The 14112-nt window shown below is 42.6% G+C and overlaps 1 protein-coding gene across 3 annotated transcripts in view; it reads right to left on the bottom strand.

Annotated features, from left to right (window-relative positions):
* CDC14A (cell division cycle 14A) overlaps nt 1-14112 on the bottom strand; it is a 178175-nt gene that overhangs the window by 75051 nt on the left and 89012 nt on the right. For all 3 annotated transcript variants that reach the window (XM_058659654.1, XM_058659647.1, XM_036494656.2), the window contains exons 6-7: nt 12878-12944; nt 6565-6627 (exon numbers count right to left, since the gene is read on the bottom strand). In XM_058659654.1, coding sequence (XP_058515637.1) covers nt 6565-6627; nt 12878-12944 — 130 coding nt within the window. The remainder of the gene's footprint in view (nt 1-6564; nt 6628-12877; nt 12945-14112) is intronic.

The following is a 14112-nucleotide window of genomic DNA, read 5'->3' as shown; positions in this document are numbered from 1 at the left end:
GCATTACATAAAAGTAAATATGTCATAAGGATTAGCACTTTATGAGCTTAACACAGAACAAATATTTGAGTTGTTTGGCTTAAATTAAGTTGCCATGCCATTTGATTTTAATTACTAATCAAACTCTAGGTTATTAACTTAGATTTGCTTTGGAGAGACACACTGGGATGGAGGGAAAGGGGATAATTACATCACCTCTGCCCAGAACAGCTGTGGTGGGGAAGACAGCTGCAGGGAAGACAGCTCACGTAGCAGACTGCACCAACAGCCCAGAGCCGAGAGCACCTTCGATGAGGCTACGGCAGGGAGCAGAGCCAGCGCCTGCTCGCAGATACCATCCCTGTGCTCAAGCCACGAAGATTTGGGGTCCGCAACAAGCACACGGTTGAAACCTGGCAACAGGTGCACTCAATCACAGAAAGTATGCTAAACAGAAACAACCAGGTCCTGCAGCAGCAGCTCCTCAGGTGCACAAAGCAAGAGGGACTTGCAAGAGAAATTAAGAAAGATTCTCAAGGATGGGAAAGGAGAAACCTAAGAAATAGCAGTTATAAGTTTAGGAAAGAAAGTGAGTTTCCAGAATTAAAGTGGCCACAGAGTTAATCAAGGAGGAAGACCAAACACAGCCAGTTGGATCTGCTAAATCTCATGTTACCAAAAACAGTTTCAGCAGAGTGGTCATGACAGAGCTCAGACTGCAAGAAATTCAGAGGGAAAAGAAGGCACAGAAATCAATCATCAAAGAGCAGGAAACAAATTCTTCAGGACAGGTAGACCTCGGAACACTACATCCCGCACCAACCAATCAAGACCTCAGAACCAACACTGTAGGTGCAGTGTGTGAGCTGATGTGAAACAACACTGTGTCCCTCCACTTGAGCAGCTGCAGTGGACAGGAAGAGATCTCCCTTCCTTAGCTTGGTGGCCCTTGGGAGTGCAACCAATAGTATGAGGTGGCTTCAGAGGAAGGCTTCTAATAGTTCTAATAGTCTAACTGTGGGAGGCACACCTTCAATAATTGCTGCAGGTGCTGAAGACACACCCTTGTAACTTCATTACAGGACTTGCTTGACCCTAGTAGTTTTGTGACAGGAATTTCCATTTTTTTAAAAATGTGTTTGCTGGGCCCAGCAGCGTAGCCTAGCGGCTAAAGTCCTCGCCTTGAACGCCCCGGGGATCCCATATGGGAGCCGGTTCTAGTCCCGGCAGCTCCACTTCCCATCCAGCTCCCTGCTTGTGGCCTGGGAAAGCAGTCGAGGACGGCCCGATGCTTTGGGACACTGCACCCGCGTGGGAGACCTGGAGGAGGTTCCTGGTTCCCGGCTTCGGATTGGCGAGCACCGGCCCGTTGCTGCTCACTTGGGGAATGAATCATCGAACGGAAGATCTTCCTCTCTGTCTCTCCTCCTCTCTGTATATCTGACTTTGTAACAAAATAAATAAATCTTTTAAAAAATTTTTTTAAAAAAATAAAAAATGTGTTTGTTTATTGGCTCACTCTGTAAATGGCTGAAATAGCTAAGGCTAAGCCAGGCAGAATCCAAGAGCCAGTAACTCCATATAGCTCCCCCATCAAGGACCCAAGTACTCAGATTACCTCCCGATGCCTCCCAAGCACACTAGCAGGAAGTTGGGTCAGAAGCACAGAGTAGCTGGGATCAAACCAAGCACTCCATCCAAATGGGATGTGGGTATCCCAAATGGCAGTTGAATCCACTATAACACAATTCCTGTTCCCAAGAATTTTCACCTTTATTTTCCCAACCCGTGACCAGGAAGGTCAATATCAAGCAGAATGAGGCAGTACATAATGTAGCCCAAAGCAAAGCCTTGGAACACGTGTCAGTAAACAACACTGACTCTCACTGTTGACCTGAGTGATTTATTGAGTGATGGAAGACCTAACAAATTCTGCTGGTTCTCCAGGGATGGCCAGAAGCCTATATCACCTGGTCAGGCGAACAAGTTATTTGTGCAATGAAGGATGACCCAATCAACTTGGAGATGTCAGACACAGAATAACAAAGTTGATGTTACACAGAAATCTGGCATAGAAGACAATAGCTAGTATCTCTGTTGCAAAAAAAAAAAAAAAGATTGAATTTGTAAGACAACTCACTCTCACAGTGTAGACGGATGCTGAGAGAAAGAAACCTCATTGCAGAAGTTGTCTACAACAGTAAATCTCTCCTAGAGTATTGCTTCAAAGTCAGAATGGGATTCTTAACCAACACATCTCACTTGACACTGATAACAGATCACATAAAATGTGCCATACTCCTGTATTTAGCAATTTGATGACTCACTGACCCATTAATTCATTCATACCAGAAACACTGAACGACTGCCTACAATGCAAATCCTGGGCTGCTGGGTTTATTCAAGTAAAGGTGAGTAAGACACAGTTCCTGCCTGGAAGAACCCACGGAGCACAAGGACTCCTTGTTTGAGGACAGCTTTCACAAGCACCAGAAGGACTCAACAACAGCACTGAAATACAGTGATCCAGCAAGAAAGGATCACAGGCAGGGAATGCACAAAGAATGGATGCTGTCTGTGAAACAGCAGAATTTGGGGTAAATGAAAGACAAAAGTGTTCATGTTAACAAGGGCATTACGTTAACAAGGGCATTATGGAAAAGTTTGCATTTCCTCCATTACTTAAACAATGTGGAGCCCACAGAAGACTTAAAACAGGGGGATAGGATGTTTGGTCTGAGTTTTTGAAACATGCATTCTGATGGTGATGTGAAGACTTCTAAGTATGACAGGGTTTTGAAATTAGCTCTCATATGAACAATTAGATCACATGAAGCAAGGAGATACAATGTGCTTTGCTTCTCCCAGGCTCCATGTCACAGGTGGGTAACAGTGGCACATGGATGAAACTGCTGTTTTCCAGATTTTGTGCTCTAGCTATACGTGGCTACTCTGCACTTGAACTATAGCTAGGCCAAATTAAGATGCATCATAGCATAAACCATACAAAGAAATTCACACATTAATTGCTTTTATTTACAACAGCTCATGAATAATTTTTGTATCGATTATATATTTGAAATATTTTGAATATATTGTGTCAAAAATGCATGTTATAAGTTTCATCATTTCTTCTATTCTTTTTTTGCTACATAATATTTCAAAAATATATGAATGCCATTATCTTGCTATAGTGCTGCTTTAGATCCTTGATGTGGGAGGAAGATGTATACAGCCTTATACACATGAGTAAAGGTTTCGCTGTAGATGTCATGTAAATATTTGTCATGATCTAATGACCTCATTTTAGTAACATTTACAAGTGGCATTCTGATAAAACTGACTTTATTCTTGTAACGATTTATTTACTTAATTTGAATGGCAGAGTTAGAGACTGAAGGAAAAGCACAGAGATCTTCCATCCACTGGTTCACTCCCCAACTGGCCTCAACAGTTCGGGCTGGGCCAGACCAAAAGCCAGAAGCCAAGAGCTTCTTCCAGTCTCTCCCATGAGATTCCATTTAATTTCACATACAGTCTCATCGGACTAGGTTTTTTCTTTTGTTTGTTTGATTGTTGTTCTTTCGTCTTCTTTTTGTTTTGTTTTGCATTAGGTTTTTTCTTTTTCCATAGTAAATGTTAGGTGGAACTTCTCAAAGAAGTGCTATTGAAAAGCTCCATCCTGAACATCCCCTTATCAGGGCTTGTAAACTCACAAATTGTGGATAAAAATAAAATTTCACTTTGTAAACTACAATTTCTTAACAAATTGTGCTAAGTTTATTAATTTGAGGAGAAGTAGCAATTTTACAATATTAAGGCTTTCTGTTTAAGAACTTGTTATATATTTTTCCATTTGGTCATATCCCAACAACAGAGAATTTGGAATGTAATAAGGAAAATAAAGCCGTGTGCAAGCAGCCATTCTGTAAGAAAAGCAGCAAATACCAATTGCAATGCCTGACACTGAAGGGGAAGGAATGCTCCAGAGGCGAGAGGCAATCAGAAAGGAGGGGAACACACGTGAAACAGACAAACGAATGTTCATGGTGATGGGAACCCAGAAGCAAGCAAGCACACTCAGGGCACAGACAACCACTCAACAGTAAAGCAGCAGCAGCTCCGGGGGACTGGATCTCAGAAGAGCTACCTAGAGGGGTGTCTGGAGAGGCAGGCTGGAGCACATCATAGCTGCACCCCAGCACAGATTAGGTGTTCCATGCTTAGCCAGAGGCCCCAAAACAAGAGAGGATGAGAACTCTGGCATACAATTAGTCAGGTGGGTGTGACACAGCCTGTGAGGAAAGGGGCCAGAGGAGATGATGTAACACCTGTGCCAGCTGGAAGGAAGTGACAAAGGGAGGAAAGGAGACACACGCATATGCTGTATCCAGCCGCATCAGCAGCAGGGAATTCACTCCCACAAGCTCAGACAAAAAGAAAAGGGTGAACTGTAGGATGATGATGTCATCAACTCAGATGAATGAAGCAGAAAACCATGCTCAACTGGAAGATGTTCGGTTTGTTTTCAGATGTTAAATTTTTTTTATTGGTTACATTGCATTATGTGACACAGTTTTATAGGCACTGGGATTCCCTCCACTCCTCCCCAAACCCCACCCCCCATGGTGGATTCCTCCACCTTGTTGCATTACCACAGTTCAACTTCAGTTGAGATTCTTTCATTGCAAGCATTTACCAAGCATAAAGTCCAGCATCTTATTGTCCAGATAAGTTCAACGGTTTCTTGGGGAGACCATCTCTGGTCTGTAGGTAGAGCTGGCAGAGTATCATCCCAATCAAATAAAAGCCCCGACATTACATCAGTAACAATTTATAACGGTATGGAATTAGTTGACATGGTATTGAGTAACCAATATGTTAAAAGGGGAAAAAAAAGAGAATGCAAGTTCTGAACCACATCCTGTGACTTCTTCATTGACATTTCAATTATTAGTTTATATACAACTGGGTTCTATGCACCTTAAAATGGCTATAGATTACTACTCAGCTGTCTCATGTCTATTTTAATTTTAGTATTTAGCAGTTTATAGCGTTGAAGTATGATTTTGCTGAACCTGGCTGTTTTTCGGGTTGTCTAACTCTATAACTCTAACAAGACATATGTCAACAGTTTAGGTGAACAATTTTAGGAGGGCTGTGCAGAGAAATCTTCAATACCCCAGTGAGGAGTAAACTAATCTTTATGTTCCACCGAGTGAGTTATAAGTGCATCCACGCTGACCGTTTCCTGTCTGCTTCTAAGCTTTCCTTGTTGTTCTCTATCTATTCTAGTTTTTTTGTTTGTTTGTTTGTTTGTTTGTTTGTTTTGAGGGGTTTCTGGAGCGATCCTGATGGTCATTACGAGAGAGGATGGGGACCCAAAGTTGGAACCAAGTAAGGACCACAGAAAGCTCCTCTCCCTAGTCCTGAAGGAAGTTTATTGTTCTTCTGTTTCTGTGGACCGCTCAGTGCTCCTGGTTGTCGTTCCAAAGACCTTGGATCCTGCAAGGCAGGATTTGGGCTTCTTCCATCCCATGTGGTAGATCCAAATGGGGGTGGGTGACCTCAGAGTTCTTGGTCTCTGAAGGCACTCCATTTCCCCGTGGTCTCCTTGGCAGTTGGGATGTAGTTCTCGGTGCTCGTACTGATAGTCCTTGGTGAGGATCTAGGAGTCTTCAGGTTTGGGATACAAGCCTCCTCCTGTCCGCCTGCTCCACTCTGGAGTCCTCCCTGCTCTATGCATATGACCTCCTGTTAAGAGGTTGTTAGGATTGCTCCTGATTTCCCCCATATGCCTTTGCAGTTTTGCTATTGTCTAATGCTGATTCGAGTCTCTTGTCTATAAGTTACCAGTTATGATCCTGATAGGTATACTTCACGTTCAGATGTTAAATTTAATATATAAGCAGTATATCCTGAACTAGAGCCCAAAATATGAGGCTACCCTTACCGAGGACAGATAAATTCTATTACTCCTCTGGAGAAGCCTAACAGATGAGCCTTGCTTCAGAAAGTGCTGTTGTGCCCACTCCCACTCCCCAGAATGTCATCTTTCAGGAGAAGTTAACCACTTTGGATTACTTCTTATCTTACACAAACCTTCTCTCCTTCAACATCACCTTAGGGCACAATCAAAAAGCTAGGCTGATCATTGTCCAAACACTACCTTGGCTTTGTAACGGTTACATGGGCTGGGGTGCAGAATATACCAACTCTTAGAACTAAGTAAAATCAGCTATGCTTCAAAATAAAATGTATACAACAAAAATATTATAAAACACATATCTGGTTTTGTCTTAAAATTTGAGTTTTAAGATAAAAGTAACTAATAATTTTACTACCAATTATTCTCCAATTATTTTTCCAATAAACTGAAAGTATAAAGTGATTGTTAAGATAATAAAAGTTGTTCTTAAGATTTTTCTGACTCCTGGTTCAAACGCTAAAAAGGACAAGCTTGACATTTGTTTAACACAAAAGCCAGAATGCTTTCATTTAACATCTATGCTCTTCAATCCTGAGTGTTAAACGAAATATATATAAATCAACACAAAGCGTTACAAAAAATTTAAATGTACAAACCTCATAATGTTCATATTCATCCACATCAAATGTTTCAAAGTCAAAAAATCCATGTTGTAATCCCTGAAAGTAGAATTTTGATTAGTTTTTTTTCTCTTATGTTGATAAAATCTACTTGTCAGTTCTGGAAATCCTACTTATAAAATAATCCCCATGGACCTGAAAGCTTGAACCCGCTGGTAATGTATATTTAGAAATCATTTCATAGCAGTGGTAATTCTGTCTTCGTATTCTCTTAGAAAGGAAGGTAAACATTTCTCTGTCTCTCCTACTCTCTGTGTATCTGATTTTCCCATAAAAATAAAAATAAATCTTTTTTAAAAAAGAAAAGAAGTAACAGTAAACAGAGTAATAACAAAACATGTTCCACAGAAGAAACCTCCTGAATTCTAATATGCCAGTTTGTTTGTAAAATAATTACATCTAGAAAATGGAACATATTGGGTGATTTCTAGTCAAAACCTCCTGGGAACTACATACCTTAGAATATCTCATAGTGATTAACTCCTCTGATGGAAGATGGATCAATTATTCTTACAAAAATTTATTTTTCTTTTCTCATAAAAAAGTATTTAAGCCAAAAATGACAGCATTTTAACTCATAGGCCCTAACTTGTTCTTAAAACTCTACCTTGTGACAATTTGTTTCACAGTGACAGTTTCTGATAAAGTAAAGGTATCCCTCCCTGCTGTTACAACTTAGCACCACCCAAGGGGGTTGTACTCCTTTTTCTAATACTTTACAACTCAAGAAAACATCTAGCTGCCTCACAGCTAATATTTAAAGCAAGACAAAGGCTCTTATTTTACAAACTATGAAGCTATGAAATTGCAATAGAATGCAAAACCTCAGATAGATTGAAACATTACACGATCAATTCATTAAAAATAGAAAAAGAAACCAGTATTCCAAGCCCCGTTCATGTCTTTTTGAAAGTGTTTCAGGGAGCAGTGTTTTCTCAAAACATAAAACACATATTCCCTATGTTGGAAACACAAGCTTGTATTGCAAAAAAGAAAAAAAAAGCCCCAGATTCCCCACTCCCAACACGGTCCCAGATTCCCTGGAGATGAGGCACAGAACTAGCATTTTTAATATACTTTCCCAAGAAATTCTTCTTTTTTTCATATTTTTCCTTTATTTTTGACATTCTTAACATAGATAATTAAGGCAAAAAGGTTCAAGGGCTACAGGAAAGTGGGTAACAGTATTATTTCCACATTGTTTTTTTCCTGTATCTGGGGTAAAGGGGGAGGATAAAGGGAGAAGCCCCACCCAGTCTCCCCCCCATCCCAGGTCCCTGATGTGGGGCATGCTCCGAGATATTTGCTCAAGTGGTTTTGATAGTTCATCAGTTATGAATTGCTGCCAATCTCGCCATTCCAAGCACGATGAGGTCGCTGAAGAATCCAACGATTGATATAATCCATCTTAGAGTCTCCGTTTGCCCAGTTTTTCACTGCCAACATATGGCTGAGGTAGTTGACTGACTTGTTCTGTCCTCTGTCTTTTCATGGTTAGGGTTCTGAGTCCGGCTGTTCGATTGGGGAGATCCCAAAAAAAACTTTGTCTAAGGTGTTCCCAGACCAGATTCTTGTGTGTACTTGCCAGTACAGGGCCCGGCACAGTCCATCGCCCAGGATCAGCTGGTGGTTGCAATTGCTGGGTTGGTTCTGTTTCCAGCCCTGTCTTCCACTGGAACCAATGGGTGTTGCAGTCCAGCCTGGTTCTGCTCAGCACACTCTCGGCCCTCACATAAACCAGTGGAACCTGCACCCTAGTCAGAGCGACCCACAATAACCACCACCAGGCCGGCCCCCTATCCTGGTTTGCCAGTATGTGCAGCAATCTAGTCCAGTCTGTCCCACATCCCATTGAGCTCTCATACATGTCAATAGGCACTGAAGCCTAGTTCAACCAACCAGCTCAACTATCCAGCCCACACACATATTGGCAGGTGCCTTTCTGTCTAGCCACACTAGCCCCTGTCCTGGTTTTCGTGCCCTCCCATGGGGGTGGTAACCCAAGATGGAGGAGCCCACTATTTCCCTTCTAGGCCACTCTCACTCCTGGATTATGCACTCTTCGGGTGGTTCTGCAGTGTAACTTGACAGAATTAGCCCCAAGTGCCAGCTTCTGCCAGCTGATGCTGCAGCTAAGCCCAACTAACCCTCACCCACTCTAATTTTTGTTTGCACCAGAAGAACAGTCAGCCCAGCCTGGCTTTTCCCTGATCTAGTCCACATGAGGCCCACAGGTGTTGTAACCTTGCCTAGTCTGGCCTGGTCTGCCCTCATCCCAGCTTATGCTCTCCAATGGGAGTAGCTGTCCAGCAGGGAAGCACTCCCATACTCCCTCTGCCAACTCTGCTCCCTCCCTCCCTGGTTCTCACATGTACTGGTTGGGCGCTGCAGTCACATCCAGTACAGGCAACCTCACTTTGGCATTCCGTATTGTGCACTGGTTTTTGTCGCGACCGAACCTGGCCTGACCCACATTCTGTTCTGGTGCTCGGATGCGCCAGTGGGTGATATGAACTGTTTCAGCCTGGTCTGCCCCCGACCTATGCCAAATGTATGCCAGTGGGAAACTTCCCATGGCCTGTTCTGGGCTGTTTCCTTTCATGCTTCTTGTGCTTACCTGCAGGGACTGTGTCCTGCCAAAGGAGTTGCCCAGGCTCCTCCATCAGAACCTTTTCCAATGCCAGATTTCACACATACCAGGAGGTCCATGAGCCAGCCCTACTCAGTTCACCTCCTGTCCTAGCAGGAACAGTGGTTTTTCCTGACTGACCTTCAACCCAATCTGGTTCTTGCTGTTGGATGTTTCAGCCCAGCCACAGCTTGTCCATACCCACATACAGCTCACACAGGGCTTAGTAGGGGTTGAGACTTAGCCTAGTCCGTCCCACATCTACCCTAGTCCTCCAGAGCACCAGATGGTGTTGGAGTCTAGTCCAGTTTGGCACATCATCAGTCCCAGCCCACACTTGTGCCAAGGGAGACTACAGCCATATCCAGATCAGAACGCAGCCCCCATTCCAGCCCCTGCATTCCTCAGTGGGAATCTCAACCCAGTTGGGTATCCCCTTGCTCCCCAACCGGGCCTGTTCCCAGCCACAGATCACGTGCATGCCAGTGGCTGCTATGACTCAGCTTGGCACAATCCCTCACCTGTCCCGGCCCCTGCCCTAGATGCTGTGGCTTAGCATCCCTGGCTCATGCAGACCAATAGGCGCAAGAGCCTAGCTCAACATGACCTGTGCTCCATCCTGATTTCTAATTTTGCTTGTGGGCTAAGGTTAGCTCAGTCCTGCCTGGTCCACTCCATTCTATTACCAATCCACACGTTAGCCAGCCATTGGAGCTACTTTGCCCAGCTTGTCTGACCCCCAGGTCTGGACCACATGTTCACTAATAGGAGCTATGAGCCGCCAGGGGAGTTTCTCAAGTTCCTCTGCTTGACCCACTCCCAGACCCAGTTCTCATACATGCCAGTAGGTTTTAGGCCAGTGTCTGGCATAGTCTGGCCTTCCATTTGGCCTTGTATGAGCTGGTGAACATTGCAGCCTGGCCCATCCCACACCCAATTTAGGATGCATATTCGGGTACTGCTGCCTTGACCAGTCCAGACTGTTGTCAGTTCCTTTACCTATGAGTGATGGAAGGCTCCTTGGTCACACCTAGCTTAGTCTATCACTACCCCAACTTTTGAGCTAACCAGTGAGCTAGTATTTCCACAAGGTTTGGTCCACACATCCCCCACAGAATCTACTCCCGGATTTGGCTCTCTCGTGTGCTAGTTAATGTCGTGGCCCTGCCTAATGAGACTTGTCTCTTGATCCATCATCATGTCAGGTAATCGGATATGGTCATGCTAGACAAGCCCTGAGCCTTAGCTTTTGCATGGACTAGTATTTGGTGCTCAGCTTTGTTCAGTGATTACAAGTTCTACACAGGATTTATAGGAGGTTGGTATATCAGACTTTTCCATAAAGATCATCTGGTCCCTCTCCTCAAACCTACCAGGTCTCATTACCCTCCCTTACCTTCAAAGGAAAAGTTACTCTGTCATTGGGAGTCTTTAGGAATGACTGACATCCCAGAAGTACAGTGGGCTTAACATGGAGCTACCTAAGCAGCAGTTCAAAGCCCCAAAACCCCAGAGCAGGGACAAGTCACCACGTGTACATGGTGGCTAGAATAGGGGCTCCAAGCATGAAGACGGTCCCAGCCTGGCACCCACCATCAGCCAACAGGCTGCTGGAAGGTTTAATCCCCAGGTCCCAAGTTAGCCCCCTCCTCAATCCCATCCACCGTGCAATGATGGTGGCCTCCGAGGCAATTCTTAAAAACATTAAGTTCTGACAGTAGGTTGAGGCAATCTATCCAGAATAAACACAACAAGTTATTTAAATTCACCTTTGAAAAAAACTAAGTTTACCATATGTACCACTCTAGAGAAAATATATCCTCAACAATTCACTTTGCTAAGTATGTTTATGAATGTCTCTACAAGGTCAAATAATGCTCAAATTCTCTGTTCTCAAGGCAAACTATCAAAACCAGGGAAATATTCTCCTGTGAAAGACCAAAAATGTGGTTAAACTATGCATTCTTATTTAATGACAAAAAATAGCCTAGAAAATGATATTTCATGCAAGAGCCTACAATATGTGTCAGCTGTTTTAGGATGCAAGGAACAATCTCTGACTTCGATCTCTCTTTGTGTAAACCCCAACAACTGATGAAACAGTACGTTTACATGAGACTTTATTCATAACAAGTCACAACAAAAATGTACAACAGGAAAGATAACATAAATTTCTAAACTGAAATATCAGTAAATGTAAAAGGAGGCAGGGCTGTTCCAGTGAGAAATCATTCTGAATTGCGTGTCATTTTTTTATAAATGACCTCTCAAATCACAAAATAATAATAGTGACAATAAATACAGTACTTGTTCCACCCCTAAATATTTTCTGAACACTATGATACCACATTATATGTTGGGTAACATCTCCATGGAGGCTCTTACCGGTATTTCTAGGAGTACATTTTGATGATATTATTTGTAAGAGTGGGCTAAAATACCTCTACGGTTTTTAAGCAAAAGGAAAAATGTGTGGAAACAATTTTAAGTTTTAGAGTATTCAAATTTATTTCAAAAAGAAACATCAGAAACATACATAAATCAGGTAGCATATTTATCACACTGACTTTTCACAACTCAAAACACAGCAAAGTCAACTTTACAACAGAGAATATTTGAGCTAGAAGAGTTACCAATGCCATATAACCCATGATACTTTTGCCTATAGTTTAGATAATGCATGTTTTATTTATTGACTGATAGCAAATCATGACTTTAGGTTTAATATGCAATTATGTACTTGGAGCTTTTATTAAATTCAGTTTCCCTTACATAACTTCTCAGGTTGTAAACGACTGATCTCAAAAATGGTCCAGAAGTTCACAAAAGCTTTATGCTTAAACCCTCCATGCCAAGCTGGTGACTACAAGTGCATCAGATCACCTGAAGGAATTCTGAAGGGTTCAGAGAGCATGGGGTGGGTACGCTGGAGGCCAGCCTCAGGGCTTGTGATTCAGCCTGGGGTGGGCACCGACTGACTGAGGAGAACAGTGGCTTAGATCATGTCCTGCCTCTCCCACCTCAAGATCAAGCTTGATAATAAAGCTAAATGGGTGACAGGCAATATCACAGGCATAACAGCAGACAGAAGTGGTAAATCTGCCCTGGAACACAAACAACTTAAATGACAAAGGGAGGCCCCTCCACTGCCTCCTGCAACTGCCCTACTACCTACACAGTCTTCCCTCCGAATATATAAACGTGTGTGTGTGTGTAGTATTGATTCCAGATCCCAACTCATATAGATATCAAAATCCACAGATGCTCAAGTTCTTTATATTAAATACTGCAGTATTTGTATATAACTTACACATATCACCCCCCCATATATTTAAAATCACCTCTGGATTACTTATAATACCTAATACAGTATAAATACTATGTCATTTAGGTTATACCAACAAGAAAAAAAGCCTGTGCGTGTTCGATACAAATGCATTTTTTTTTCAAATATTTTTCAGTTGTGCTCAGTTGGAAACCCAAACCAAGAACCCATGGGTAAGGGAGACTAACTGGATTTTATAAATCAGTCACCTCTCAGGACGTGCAAACCTTTCGCTTACTACCACCCTTCACTCCTTCGACAAACGAGGCTACTGAGAATGATTCCTTTTTCATATTTTGGTCTACTGTGTCAATTTACTCAAGAATTGTTATTACCTTTCTGATTCCCTGCAAACAGTCGAGGATGGTGAGATTGTAAGTGCAATTTCCAAAGGAAGCATCCCTATAAATATAAATAAATTTAACATTAACAACTTGCATGCAGAATGTTCAAATGAACAACACCATAGTCAGTTGGAAACAGGCTCATTTGGCTTCACAGTTGTCAACCTGGCAAACTCATGTAACACATCAATCCTTCCACTGCTTTTGTGGCTTATCTAGAGCATTTCTGAAATGGCTTTCATTTTAACAGTGGGCTGAATTGGGTAGCATAACGGGCTAATAATCCTCTGTCTGCAACGCTGATACCACATACAGGTGCTGCTTTGAGTTCCAGCTGCTTCACTTCTGATCCAGCTCCCTGTTTATGACATAGGAAAGCAGCAGGGGATGGCCCAATTCCCTGGGTCCCTACACCCACGTGGGAGACCCAGAAAGAAGCTCCTGATTTCTGGCTTTGGATCAGCTCATATGATCATTGTGGCCATTTGGGGAGTGAACCAGCCAATGGAAGACCTTCTCTCTCTGTAAAAATCTGCCTTTCAAATAAACAAAAAACAACACATTTTTAAAAACAAGAAACAATGGACTGAAGAGTGCAGATCTAAGTGGCTGAGCCCCAAAGTCAGAGCGCTTTGGCTTATCTTCTGGCTCTGTCCCACACTGTCTTCGGAATGTGAGAAAAGAACTTCCTTTACAGTCCGAGTTTCATCATCTGAGAAAGGATCATCATCTGAGAAAGGAAGTCCATGATGGAGCCATCACCCACAGCATTGTTGTAAGATTAAATGAAAAAGCATATGAAGTTCTTCATGTAGCATATGGCACAGACACTGTGCTTGCCAAACACTATGACAGTTCTTACTAGCAATGAACTTGATTCTTTAAGAATAATACTCATCAGCATGAGAAATTTTCTAGCGGAGGACAATCTCCTGTCAAGAACACCATAAATACAATGTACTTCAACAGAACCACAGTGTTGTTTTCACAGATTGAAAGTCTTTCCTCCCCACCGCCAAACAAAAACAAAAGCAGAGGAAAACACCAGTCACGCTTCCTGACTGTGAGAGTCACCGGGTCCGCCAGAGCTTCCAAGACAGCACCAAGTGCTCCCTATCAAAAGGAATGGGAAACTGCATTGAAAAGAGAGTGTTTCATATTTTATTTAAGTTTTTAGAGCAACTTAACAGACTTGCTTCAGGCAACATAAAACTAAAGTATCAAGT

Source organism: Ochotona princeps, chromosome 2 (genome assembly GCF_030435755.1).
Source record: "Ochotona princeps isolate mOchPri1 chromosome 2, mOchPri1.hap1, whole genome shotgun sequence".
Lineage (NCBI taxonomy): Eukaryota > Metazoa > Chordata > Mammalia > Lagomorpha > Ochotonidae > Ochotona > Ochotona princeps.
This window is presented reverse-complemented; position numbering and strand designations above follow the sequence as displayed.